The 14,196-nt window shown below is 37.2% G+C and overlaps 1 protein-coding gene across 4 annotated transcripts in view; it reads left to right on the top strand.

Annotated features, from left to right (window-relative positions):
* DOCK4 (dedicator of cytokinesis 4) overlaps positions 1–14,196 on the top strand; it is a 430,872-nt gene that overhangs the window by 180,346 nt on the left and 236,330 nt on the right. For all 4 annotated transcript variants that reach the window (XM_053897288.1, XM_053897289.1, XM_053897290.1 and 1 more), the window contains exons 2-5: positions 3,646–3,729; positions 6,168–6,208; positions 8,273–8,328; positions 13,107–13,203. In XM_053897288.1, the coding sequence (XP_053753263.1) occupies positions 3,646–3,729; positions 6,168–6,208; positions 8,273–8,328; positions 13,107–13,203 (278 nt within the window). The remainder of the gene's footprint in view (positions 1–3,645; positions 3,730–6,167; positions 6,209–8,272; positions 8,329–13,106; positions 13,204–14,196) is intronic.

Below are 14,196 nucleotides of genomic sequence, written 5' to 3'. Positions count from 1 at the left end.
ACAGAAAATACTTATGAGTCTCTATGAGGTTGTTTCTCCCAGCCATTTAATTTCAAATGAATTGTTAATAGGTATTAAACTGATTATCATTATATGAAGGAATAACATTATGAATGATAAAAGGCAGCTATTTATGGTATGGCTTTCAAGATGGCTATGCTCTACACTTAACATTTTCATCTTAGGTAAAAATTTTAAAATCCTTGACTCTAACTTAGGTTTATATGCATATTTGTTAATCCAAATTAATTTTTTATGTAATAGCAAATGGGGAGAGATGAACACAACACCATATTTGGAGCCAAGGAAATCCAAGGAAATCAAATCGAATAGTTGAAATATAAAAATTTTCCTGATGCCACATGCAGAAACGGACACACACACACACACACACACACAGACACACACACACACACACATACAGACGAGAAACCCTGCAAAACCTTGAACCCAAAGGTGACTGAATCAAAGGTAACTGGTGGCATTGTGGACATTGTATTGAGGAAGGACATCCAGGGAGGCATCCCAGAAGGCTTTACAGTGGCCCTGTTGAGGGATACAGAGAAATCCACCTTGTAATAGCAGGATGAAGCAGGACTGTCAATAGACTACTATTTTAGACTAACATTTCAGAATGGGTGATTGGGAGAGAGAAAATAGCTGGATTTGGTTAGAGGATGGCAGGATAACGGGTTCAGTTGGAAGTATGCTCGGTTTTAGGTGCTTAGATATGGGAACAGAGATCTACAGTTTCCAAGTTTGTGTCAGATTCTGTGGGCACAAATCAGAACTGGAGAGAGACTTGGCAAACCATTTGTCAACAGGTGATTCTAGAAGGCTTGGCTCTCTCTCCAAAAAGGAAGAATGTATATGGATAGGAAGGAAAAAGTACAGTTTAAATTTTTTTTTTTTAAACGTTTTTTATTTATTTTTGAGACAGAGAGAGACAGAGCATGAACGGGGGAGGGGCAGAGAGAGAGGGAGACACAGAATCGGAAGCAGGCTCCAGGCTCTGAGCCATCAACCCAGAGCCCGACGCGGGGCTCGAACTCACGGACCGCGAGATCGTGACCTGAGCCGAAGTCGGATGCTTAACCGACTGAGCCACCCAGGCGCCCCAGGAAAAAGTACAGTTTAAATAATTGAAGTATTCATTAAATGACTAGAATGTACCTAGTGTGTAGTAAATTATTTCTGATAGGTGCTTTATTTAATCCTCCACTACCTTTTACAATTCCTTTATTGTTACCCCCATTTGCCTGAACAGGTAATGAATGCAGATTTTGAGAGGTGCCTTTACTAAAATGAAAAAGCTAATAAGTGTTTAAGATCTGGGTTCAAACTCATGTCTCACAATACCAAACTTGATGCCATTTGCCTACACCCCAGCTTTTATGCCTCAGCATCTTGGGCATAGAATGCTGGATGACACCAACATTTAAGAGAGCTAAGAAAGGAAGGAAGTTCTATAGAAGAAGGCTGGGGAGTGTGAGAGACCCAGTTCAAGAGAGGATAGACTCCTGAAGGCGATATGCAAAGTCACAGTTAGGGGACTGGTGACTTCAGTAGAGCAGTTTCAGAGCACAGTGAGGGCTGGATTGAGTGGGGTGAAGTGTGAAGGGAGGGGAAGAAATGAAGTCCATGGATGGTACTGCTGTGTTCAAGAAGGTGCTGAGGGCTAGGAGAGAACATGCAGCCTTGGGAGTTACAAGGGCATTTGTGAGTAGTAGGAGCTATATACAGAGCTGTGCTGGGGATTCTGTGTGCTTAGATCTCTAAGCGGAGCAGTGTGGAACCACCAGGGTTGTGAGCAGTCGAGGTAACTTCATGAATGAAGAAAGGCAATTCTGGATGCAAGCTTCTTCTGAAGTCTTTTAAAGTGTTATCAGTCTACTGTGTCTTCAGTTGTTGATCTCTTGTAAGAGCTCTCTGAAAGTTACTTGAGATAATCTGTCAAGATATACAGACCCTTGATTATTTTTTGAGCAAACATCTTCTAGTACCTCAGGATGAGGTCATGTGGTATTTATGGTTATAGTTGGAAAATGACATCATGGGGGCACCTGGGTGGCTCAGTTAAGTGTCAGACTCTTGGTTTTGGCTCAGGTCGCGATCTCACGGTTCATGAGATTAAACACTGTTGTCAGCACGGAGCCTGCTTGGGATTCTGTCTTTTCCTCTCTCTCGGCCCCTCCCCAACTCGGGTGTGCACACTCTCTCTCTCAAAAATAAATAAACCTTAAAAAAAAGAAAAAAAATGACATCATGAATTAGTGCTTGTCTAAAATGTTCTAACTTGGTTACTATACCATTATTTTCATCCATCTCATGTACCATGGGTTATGTTTTCTGTCGTGTGTTTTGATCTCTACTGTTAATTTTGTTTGGAGATTACGGAAGAGTTTTAGACCTCTCTAAAAGCCCATTACTTATGGCATGTTCTGATTTTTGACAGATTCATGTGTTTCTTCAAGCTTTTAAAGTACGTTCACAACAGTGGCAATAATTTATTTTGGGGATTGGGGTTGTATCTAAATCTCACTGTCTAAGACAGAATTATAAAATGGATTTCCAAAATTGTGGTCTTTTAAAAACCATGCAGTCAAAGCATTTACTATCATTTTTTAAAACGTGAATTGCAAGTTCAATATGATGCTCATAGTATTTAACAGAACATGTCTCTTCTTTTTCGTGTGTTGGGGTGCATTTTTTTCTATTTCTCCATCCTTATCTCCTTTTTGACTCAGGCATTGCTCTCCTGGGGGGAATCACTGTGCTTCAACCTGTCTGTAGATCCTCAAGGTACCCAGAGGTGACTAACCCATACATACTTTCTCTCTGGTTTTAACATCCTAGTCCTGTCCAGCCCTGTGAAATGTTTCAGAAATCAGTCTCTAATCACTAGGTAAGGCTAAATGGTGACACCCTACTTACCCCTGGACACACACGCCCGATTCCAGGAGAGTTAAGCCATATGGGGATTGTCATCATGGCTCTGTGTTTAATGCTAGGAGAGGAGTCCAGTCAGAGTTAAATAAATTGTTACTATCCATTACTACTCAAGAGACTGCTTTCATGCCACATACTTGGTTAAGCTCTGGGGACATGCTAGTATAGTAAACAAATAGATGCAATCGCTTCTCTTGAGGAGTTTATAGTCTAGGGAAAAGAAATCTCTTTTAAGCAACATCATAGAAATGTAAACCAAGCTTCACAGCAAGAAAGATAGGCATTCGTCATTTGTTATTGAAAACGTATTTTTTGAGTAACTATTACGGGCGAGGTGTCTGGATGAAGAGTGAATATAGCAGTAACAATGGCACAGGTCTTTCCAGGGCTCTTCAGGAAATATCTTTGTCACACAGGTTATTGAGTGCTAGTGTTGGTATTTTGTATTGTTTTAGTAAATTCCCTATCTTTGAAATTCGTATTTGTAACACTTATTTGACCTGGAAGTTGGTAAAGTATGTAAGACTGACTCTCTTCAAAAATATGTAACATTTAAGCATGACAGCAGGTTTTAGCTCTCCAAGTGTACTTCCTCTTCACATTCATTTTTCCTAGTCGGTAACATTTAGTAGTAAGCAGTATAACTGGCTGTAACCAATATGATTATCTTCATATATTCTATAACATTTCTTGCAGTTATTGCCAGCTTTCGAGGAACGGTACCATATGGCCTGTCATTGGAAATTGGAGATACAGTTCAGATCCTGGAGAAGTGTGATGGTAAGTGGGCTAGTTACCCCCCTGTGGTTTGAAGCTATATACCCAACCTCCTCACCACTGGACAGTTCGTAATGTTTACAAATTCTGTCCTCCTCTTGATTTCTGGAAATTTTCCAGTGGTCACAGTGAACCATTTTTGACAAAGTTTGTTTCTTGCAATGTCTGGCTTATGGGAAAGCATGATTTGCTATTTTTAAGCTGATTTTATTGTTCCTGATATTATGTCTTTATATTCACTAGATGCCAACATAGAAAGCAGTTGAGGCTACTGTATTTGTGGGAGTTCATGATTCAGTGCCAAACTAGAAGGTCTTTGTCAGAATCTCAAGTGTCTTGTAGGTGCCCAGGACAGGAAGAAACATACATCCAGAGCAGAAATGGCTTCTGCAAGGTTAGGTAATCAGAGGCCTTGGGGAAGGCTTGAGCCAAGGCCAACTCTGCTCTGGTCCTGCAGTCCTCTCTCCACCCCTAAATTTGAACTAAAGTTACTCAATGCATTTGAAATGTTTGTGGAATATACTATAAGAATTTTATGATTATTATTGATTTATGCAGCATGTAACTCATTAAATCAAGATACTTAGTATGTCGTCAGATGTTTCCATTCCTGTAAATGGACTTGAACGCTAGTATTTAAAAAGATCCCAGTTGAAATGACTACTCTTTTTTTCTTGTTAATAAAATGGCCACATTTTAAAGCCCTTCTAGTATATCCCAAAATACTCATTTTCTTCTGAAATGCTATCTTCAGTAGGAATTTATAATATGATAACATCCATGAAACTGTATTCCCCAAAACAGAACTATTAAGTTCACTTATAACCTGGCATTAAATGGTGTTAATACATGAACATTTATTCTGCCCACTATAAATGAAATCTTTAAGAATACAGGTTGTCTAGCTGGCTCAGTCGGTTGAGCGTCCGACTTCGGCTCAGGTCATGATCTCACAGCTTGCGTGTTTGAGCCCTATGTCAGGCTGTGTGCTGACAGCTCAGAGCTGGAGCCTGCTTCAGATTCTGTGTCTCCCTCTCTCTCTGCCCCTGCCCTGCTCGCTCACACTCTGTCTCTCTCAAAAATCAATAAATCTTAAAAAATTTAAAGAAAATATATAGTAAGGTCTTTCTTGTTATTGCCAGATGCATTTTGTCTATGTTTACTTTGTGTACAGGTAAATATAAAATCTGTTTTGGAATGGTGCATAAAAATGGGCTTCATAGCTAATAGCTCCTTTGTAACCTAAAAACCTTTCTCTGTGATGTAATTGGACAGAGACCTCTGTATGAGATTTTTGCAGTTCTCAAAAAGTTTTGGTTTCTGTTAGAATAATTATTTAACACTGGATATATTTCTTGGATATGTCTTTCAGGGATATAATAAATCCTGAGATATACAGTTTCTGCTCAATTCATTCTGCTTGCTTCAGACTGATTTTAAAGCTGTTAAGTATGACATTTTACAATATATCCGTTTCAGAAAACTTATGAGGAACAAAAATATTTAAATACAAGTTCAAATATTTCCTTTTAAAAATTCAGTTTGTTAAAAGGTCCAATTCAACAGAATATTTGTTACATGGTAAAATAATTTCTTACCAAGAAACAAAATGGTTCTGTGCTTGAAGAAATTCTAAGTTGAAAATAATACATTTATAGGGGGCTATCTATTTACCATATATATTCATACATATGCTCTGTGCTTGTTTTAAGCAGTAAAAAGATGTGTTACTCTTTAGGGATAGTGCTATACAATTGATACAGAATTGCTTGGAGGTTAAGTCATAGGCATTCTATAGAATAAAAATTAGGGTCAGATCATTACTAGAACATTTTGCTGATAAGAGTGCCCATCACTGTTATTAATGGATGATAACTGATTTCCCACTTCTTATGCTATCAGACTGATCCTAACCCTAGATGATGGGCTGAAGGATGTGAAAATTCACTCTATGACTGTTGGCTGAGCCCTGTTGTTTGGTGATAGGGTCTGGACCTTGTAGTCAGCCAAAGACAAATTGGAAACATATTAAATCTTTTGCAGATTCTTAAATTTCCCTGAGACATAGTGTATAGCCTTTTATAAAAGTAGAGAAACTATACTCAGGTAAATTAACCTGCCCTAAATAAAATAATAAGTAGCAAAGCCAGAATTTAAGCCCAATCTTTTGATTCCAGACCCTGTACTTCTATTATGCATGTTTCTATTTTTCATATAAATTTCCATTAGAATTTTTAAAATACTTGTATTAATAGAATACTTAAACTAGTAGTCTCTTGAGCTATAGTCCAGCTTATTTCCAACCCCCATCTTTTCATACATAGAATATTTACATATAGGGTAAAATTCTATCAGTAAAGGACAGATTGATTTGTAATCACTTTTCTTTAAAACATTACAGTGGTTTAATCAAAATAATGACCATGATTATTTCTCCACAGGCTGGTACAGAGGATTTGCTTTAAAAAACCCAAATGTCAAGGTAAAAAATATTACTCCTAACCATAATTACAGAATTTTTTTAAAGTTATTTTATTTTATTTCATTTTACAGTTGTAATTACAGTTGGAACTCTTAGTTGAAATGCCAAATGGCAATTCAGATTTTCATAATTTTGAAAATTCCTTTGAACTTGGATTATCATTAAGACATGCTACTCAAGTGGTAATCCAACATAGCTCTTGCAATTTGTACTGAGAAGACCTTAATAAGCTCATTATATATAAACAAAATCTTTTTGAAGTGTTAGTTTAGCAGAGGGCAAAATTAAAATTCATGGGGAAATTAAAATTCAGGGTAAATGGATATTCCAAAAGAAGTATCAATTAGAGGTATTTAATCTTTAAGTTTTCTGTGGTATCATTTGTAAAATAGTAGTGTGGAGAAACACGTTTATTTCAGCAACCTTGTCCCTTTTGGGTTTGGGCAGGTGAAACATGGGGAAACCATATTATAAAGAGCTTCCCCTTCTTACCATTCCAGACAGAAGCTAAGACTCCTTGTCCTTTATATGTTTATATACATCCTCAGGAATTATAATAGGAAGTAGTATGATTTTTGTTTTACCTCTCATGTGTATACTTTATGACTTTGGAACTAATCCTTACTATTATCTGTGACTCTGCTTTAACTTCTCAATCCTTTAGCCATGCTTTGTACATTCTGTAATACTCTCTTACATGTCATGTTCACTTGTTGGTTTAATTCTGGCTTTATTAGGATTTTAGATAAGAAATTGTATAATTTCTTATTCTCAAAATATAATGTAAGTAATCGAAATTCTTCTGCCTGCCTTTCTGCTTAACTATACCTTTCTCTGGATCATCCAGCTGTATGTAATAACTGTATTTTTATTTATTTTTGGTCATTCTAAAGGAAAGCCTGAGGGGCAAAAGAGTATAGAAATTTCATATTTTTAATATTTTAGTCCTTATTTAAAGTTATTTTTGGACATCTGCAAGGCACATGCAAATATAGTTTTAGTACTTAATTATTTATTTAGAATAATTTTGAGAAAAATAGGACTTATTTCTGCCACTCTTCTAACCTCAAGTTCTGACTTTTTCTTATTAATTATAATTACTCTGTTTGTTAATCCTACCATTTTGAGTTAATTTAAATTTTGAAGGAAAAAAATATATTTTTAACATGTATATCTGTTTATTACTGTTGTATGTACAGAATTTGCTTATTAAATTTTATGTTATCCTTGGATCCACAATGGTGATAACATATTCAAATGGCATTTGCTTTCCTAAATATTTAATTGAATTTGTCATTTGATTACACATCAAAAATCATTCAGAGGATATTGTCATTTAATGGACAATAAAATTGATGCTATTTTTTTTTTTATGTTGCTTCTTTCAACATCCCATTTAGAACAAAGGAACAATTGCCTTGTCCTGTCTTTTCTCTACAATAAAAAGCTTTAAGCTAGAGTGTGTCTTTTGTTTAATTTTTGTTCCATCAGAATGCAGCCTGCTGATTAACTCCTGCTATGTTTTCATCAGAGATCTTCCATAACACATAATATATGTATTGTCTCTCGATTCACGGTGATTTTTTTGTGTGTCTGTATTTAAAAATAGCCACGAGTGTTTGAGAGAGAAGTAAGAGAACAACTACCAAAACAAAGAACCCTCTTTGAAAATCATGCAATATTAAAAAAAAATTTAATTCAGTCTAACATGCTTTCTATTCTATGCAGAATTCCTGAAAATTTTTAAATAACTCTGTTTTGTAAAGAATAGATTTTTGAGTGAGATTTAATTTTTTTTTTTTTTTTTTTTTTTTTTTTTTTTTTTTTTTTTTTTTACTATATTTGCTTCAGAGAATCCCTGAATTTGTAAACTAGTCAGTGGTGGAAAATAAAAGGATGGGTCCAGTGTGATAGAGATGTTGTTTTTTCCTATTTCTGATATTGCTCTGGCTGTATGACTGTAGTGTATGCCTATGACTTGTGAACACCCTTTCCAACCCCCCCAACCCCCCCCCCCCCCTTATCCAGCCACTAGCACCATAACCTTCATGTTTTCTCTTCCAGGGTATCTTTCCTTCCAGCTACGTTCATTTGAAAAATGCCTGTGTGAAGAACAAAGGGTAAGAAAGGAGTTTTATTAATGGAGGATTTTCACAGAACCATTGCTTATTTTAGAATTTGAAAGGCTTAGTAATTGTCTTGAAAAATGAACTATAGGAGATCATGCCATTGTCTGTGTTGTCTGGTGAGGGCGGTTGGTGGAGACAATTTACTGCACTCCGTCTATGTGTGCTAGACCTGAAGAGAGTCTGAGGGCACCAGAGGTCTCTCATTGTCCACAGATCATGGAATCAGCCTAATTGTAAGCACAAGGAGTGGGTTCTTTTTGGTTTTCTGCTATATAGGAAAGCATGTCAGTCAACCCATGGAGTGCTGAGTCATGTCTCAAACCCTGGGAATTTCCTAGATTTACCATTGATTATAAGCACCCAAGACTGACTGTTTTTCCCTAAATGGGGATAATACCATGTTTTCGTGTCACCTCTTCACAAAGCCACTCTTCTATTTTAGGGAATGGAATTTCTGTACTTTGTTTGATTGAGCTCATTGATCACCTAAGATTTCTCATATATTTTAAAAGTCTTTCCAGTCTGTTTGCAAAAGTTCTTGAAGTAGCTGTCAGGATAGCAGGGTCATTCAAATAAAATACCATGGTATAAAACGGTAGAACTTGCTTATTTAACTGCTTATCATGAGCGGGTGATTCATTGTAAGTGGACTGTGGATTTGGATCCAAACATTTGCTGCCAGTGCCATAAGAAATATGCCCTGGATCACTGAATGATTGTCATTTTATGACAAAAGAAAGAAGACAGATTCGACTGCAAAATTACATTTTTCTTCAAATAGAAAAAAAAATAGCAATTTATTTGAATTACTAAAGCACATTTTAAAGTATAGTAAATGAGATCTTCAAATTTGAGTTTTACCAAGAAAGTTCCAAGGATGCTATTTAAATGGATGATTCTTATATCTACTGTCTGTAAAGGTAGAGTATTGATCTAGTGAAATAATCTCTGCAGGTGGCTGAGAATCTATGGTATAAAGACATTCAGAGTTTCCTATATGGATAAAACTTAGAGTCTAGAAGATCCTTATACTATATGTCTTGTATGTATATGTCTGTTACTTTTTTTAAAGTTTATTTACTTATTTTGAGAGAGAGAGAGAGAGGCAGAGAGACAGAGGGAGAGAGAAACTCCCAGGCGGGTTCTGCGCTGTCATTGCAGAGCCTGAAACAGAGCTCTATCCCACAACACTGGGATCATGACCTGAGCTGAAATCAAGAGTCGCGGCTCAACCAACTGGACCACCCAGACACCCCTATATGTCTGCTACTTTAAGCAATATTACTATCATTACTAGTAGCAGTAGTAATTATTTAAAATAGATTAAAAACGTAATTCTAATATTAATATTTACCACTACTACTGTTTTTTTTTTTTTTAGAAAGTTACCTTTTTTTTGGTCTTTTAATGTTTATTTTATTCTTGAGGGAGAGCCCACGCAAGTAGGGGAGGGGTAGAAGGAGGAGGACAGAGGGTCTGAAGTGGGCTCTGTGCTGACAGCAGCAAGCCCAATGCGGGGTTTGAATTCATGTACCGCAAAATCATGACCTGAGGTGAAGTCGGATGCTCAATTGACTGAGCCACCCAGGGGCCCCTACTACTACTGTTTGAATAAATGTGTGTCCTTTGGGAATGTTGTGCAGCTGTAACCCACCAGAAATGAGTCAAGCAGAGTTATCAGTCCTTTTGGAACCCTCCCACCAGGCTCACTTTGATGCTGTCCAGCTCCCCTCAAGGAAACCAGAGGAACCTCTAGAAGATATTTAAACCATAAGCTTACTCTTTGTTCTGACATTTCTGCCCTAGTGATCTGGGCTGGACAAGGTGGAACCCCCAAGGTCTCTACCCTGACCCTTAAAGTGTCCACCTGGGCAAACCCATGCAATCAGTTTTCCTTGTTGCCTTTGTCCCAAGCCCAGCCCTATGCCTTCAACTCTCCAGAGCAAAGAGCCACTCAGCCCACACCTTACACTCTGACCAAGGGAAAGAGAGGATGTTAGCAAAGATGATAGCAGTCCTCACTGGACCCGTTGGAAGTCCTACCTCTCAAAGCAGATTGGGTGGGACATTATCAAAATAAATTCCTTCTTTTATTTATAAATTTTTGTCCTAGGCAGTAACTGGTGTGTATCTGACCCCCTTCCCTGAGCCTGAGGAAGTTTAAGCATGTATAAAGTTGTCTCAAAATTTAGTTGTGTAAGTTTAAGACTTGGTTGTGGGTTCTCTGTGTGATACAGGGCATAATGAGCATTAAAATAGCAGAGAACACTGAAGGTAGAGCCCACAATGATTTTCAAAAGAAGAAGAAGAATTTGTTATTGGAATTGATTGAGACCCTAGATTCTAGGACTATTAACTGGAAGAAAAACTTTAGTCTGAAAAACATTTGAGAACACATATTGCTAGATGATTGCTTTCCCAAAGAACTTGTTTAGGATTTTGATGTTGCCTCTCTTACTGCAAGATTAGCAGCTTGGGGTGCCTGCCTGGGTGGCTCAGTTGGTTAAGCATCTGACTCTTGACTTTGGCTCAGGGCATGATCTGGTTCATGAATTTGAGCCCTGCATCGGGCTGTGCGCTGACAACCTGCTTGGGATTCTTTCTCTCCTCTCTCTGCCCTCCACTTCCCCTCACTTTCAAAATAAATAATAAACTTTAAGGAAAGAAAAAAAAAGAAAAAGAAAGATTAGCAGCCTGATGGCCCACTGGAATGAAATTGCTGCAAAGTATATCTCAGAGTAACTAAGCAAAATGTAATTTCAGGGGCAACTACTTATGACTACTGGAACATTGATTTTTGCTTTTGGTGTAATTAAGAGGAAACAGCTGCCTCGTTGAAAACAGAGATTTTGTGGAGCTTCTTAAAAATTTACATTTTGGTGGAACAAATCCCAAATCAACTTCTCACAGACTGAATTGCCTTTACATTCAGTCCTGGGTTTCAGAGCTATGTAGGGCTGATGGGGGTCCTTAAATTAAATTATAGTTGGTGAACAGCGAGGCCACTTCTGTATTGTTTAATTGCTGCTTGAGGTCATGCCACTTTTTAAACGTTAACTGGGTTGTCGGGTTGTCCTGGAAATTCATCGTTCCCTTCTTGACCTTACATCTGATCATTTTATAATCTGTATCTCCAAATATTCATCATTTAAATTGCAACAGCTGCTTCAGAAGCAAAATACATGAGCTACCATTTGCAAATGCCACATGTTGACTTGAGAAAAGGTTCTGGATATGTCGCAGTTCATAAACTACTGTTTACTTTTATTTCTAGGTTTAAATCCCAGTTTTCCATTTTCAGCTGTGTTTCCTTAAGGTCTAGAAAGAAGGGGAATATTAACAGAGCAAGTATTTTAACAGCACTATGAAATGAGGAAACAAGGCTCTCTTGGTAAAGATTTTAGTTTTCTTACTTGCTGTCAAGAAGACTTTACAAAAGACAATTATACACCCTTTGGATATAACATCACAAAGGAGCTACAGACCAGTTATTAGCCTCATGCTAAGAAGTAATTTTCCCTTGATCATCTAGACAACCTGGTTCACTGTCTTAAGATGTTGTCACCTTCTACATATTATTGTCCTTGAAAAAATACATACTCAATGTTAAGAAACTAATCCATCACATAGCAGGTAACACTCTTTTGAAAAGTTGTAATAATAGCCACTTAGGCATTTTCACTTGAAACAATTTGAAAAAAGAAAAAGGTTGTTATATGTCAAAGATAGACACAGAGGGTAAATGAAACCTTCTAGATTTTTTTTTTTTGTCCCTATCTTCATGTATCTTCTCAACGTCAGAACCACTGTATATATCCTAGTAGATGTTGGTATGAATGTTTTTCAGTATGGTTGTGACTTGTGGAGAAAAAACAGGAAGAATATATTACCCTAATCAGAGAGAAGAACATTGTGCAATGGATGTTCGAATATTTATGATTTCAGAAGCTCTTAAGCTCTATGATGCATAACATTAATATACTAATTTTTTTTTCATGGTCCCACTTACAGATAATAAAAATGAAGTGTTAATAAGGTCAAGTGAGTGTTCAGGGGCGTCTGGGTGGCTCACTCGGTTGAGCATCAGACGTCGGCTCAGGTCATGATCTTACAGTTTGTGAGTTCGAGCCCCGCATTGGGCTCTCTGCTGTCAGCACAGAGCCTGCCTCAGATCCTCTGTCTCGCTCTGTCTCCCTCTGTCTCTCTGCCCCTCCCTACTCACACACTCTCTGAGAAATTAATAAACATTAAAAAGAAGAGCAAGGGAGTGTTTAATCTGTACCTCAGTGTGTAGATATTTATAATACTAAGTCACTTTGCATGTTTCGAAACATAATATCCTGATCATTGAACAAGTCTGTCATTGTCTTTGAGTCCTATGGTCATAATGCTTAGAAAGCAAAAGCCATCTCATAGTTGATGCGAGCTTGGTGACCTCATGTTACATGAAGGCTTTTGGGTTTGGGGAGGTTAAATGAGTTGTTCAGCGGTCAAATTGTGGCCGGAGCAGAACTCTTCTGTTAATGTTGCTTCTTACCACACTCTTCAAAGTTGACGTTGATGAAGTGGGTGGTCATTTTGGTATTGCAGTGCCATAACCCACATGACATCCCTCACACAGGTCTATGATAAGATCCTGATTACTGTGTGCAGAACCCAAAATAATTAGGCAGTTTCCTTTTCTAGTTTTATCTTTTAGAGGATTTAAAATAAAATTATTGTCAATGATAACGACCTGCATACTTCGTTTTTCTTTTTTAATTTCACAGACAATTTGAAATGGTTATTCCCACTGAAGACTCTGTTATAACAGAAATGACATCGACATTAAGAGACTGGGGAACCATGTGGAAACAGCTCTATGTGGTAACTTTTTAATGGCATAGTTTTTCGGATAGAGAATTGTTTTAAGAATACTTGAACAAGGGTAAGCACTGACTAATAATTGAGCACCTGCTGTGAGGCACTTGTACTCCTCCAGAAATTGGAGATACAGAGCCTCACAAGACATAGTCTTGTTGTAATCTGTGTGTCCGCTAATCATGTGTTTTGTGAGTTCTTCTTCAAACTGTAGGAATGTAAAACATGATTTTTCTGGCATCTAATCAAATAGAATGGTTTACATGGAACTTGTGTTAGGCTTTCTGAGTATTTTTGATCTTCAAAGAAAAAGAAATTCCTTTTCAGTGCAATTGGAGTATTGGTGGCATTTTATTCTAATTTTCTGTAAATGATTCAAGTGTACTGAAAATGATAGACTCCTTAGGCAGAATGAACAAGAATATTCTAAATATACAAGGGAAAGGAATGTTTCTTGAAAACCAGGGGGGTGGTCCATGTTTGGGGGTTATGTTTTTATGTACGTATTTACTTATTATAACAAATTGTCTTTATTGAGAGCTTAACTGTGTTGCAAACCCTTTAGAAGTCCTCTGTATGCAGTATCTCATTTAATCCATACAACCACTCAAGGAAATTGTGACCGTGATCATTCCCAGCTTACTAATGAGAAAAATGAGGCAGAGAGTGAAGTACAGTACTTGCTCTGAGCCAAGCAGCTGGAAAATGGCCGAGTGTGGATTCTTAGGTGAATCTAGGGCCCTCACTTTGGATCTCTGAACATGTCTGAGGAAGATGAATGCTATTTCTCCTTTTATTTTCAAAGACGTTTATAGAACAGCTTAATCATTTGAGGGGATGCGTTCAAAATACAAAGGTGTACTTAGCCTGACAAAATGATTTGAAACAGCTTGTCAAAGAGAAAATCCAAATTAGTGAAGGACATTGGCACAGAATGACAGTTTTTATTGTCTGTTACATATAAAATGAAATAGGATATTTCACTGAAGCAAGAAAATC

This window comes from Panthera pardus, unplaced genomic scaffold, assembly GCF_024362965.1.
Source record: "Panthera pardus isolate Hobbes unplaced genomic scaffold, ASM2436296v1 HiC_scaffold_8, whole genome shotgun sequence".
NCBI classification, from domain to species: Eukaryota; Metazoa; Chordata; class Mammalia; order Carnivora; family Felidae; genus Panthera; species Panthera pardus.
Note: the sequence above shows the minus strand (reverse complement) of the source record. Positions and strands in the feature narration are given on the sequence as shown.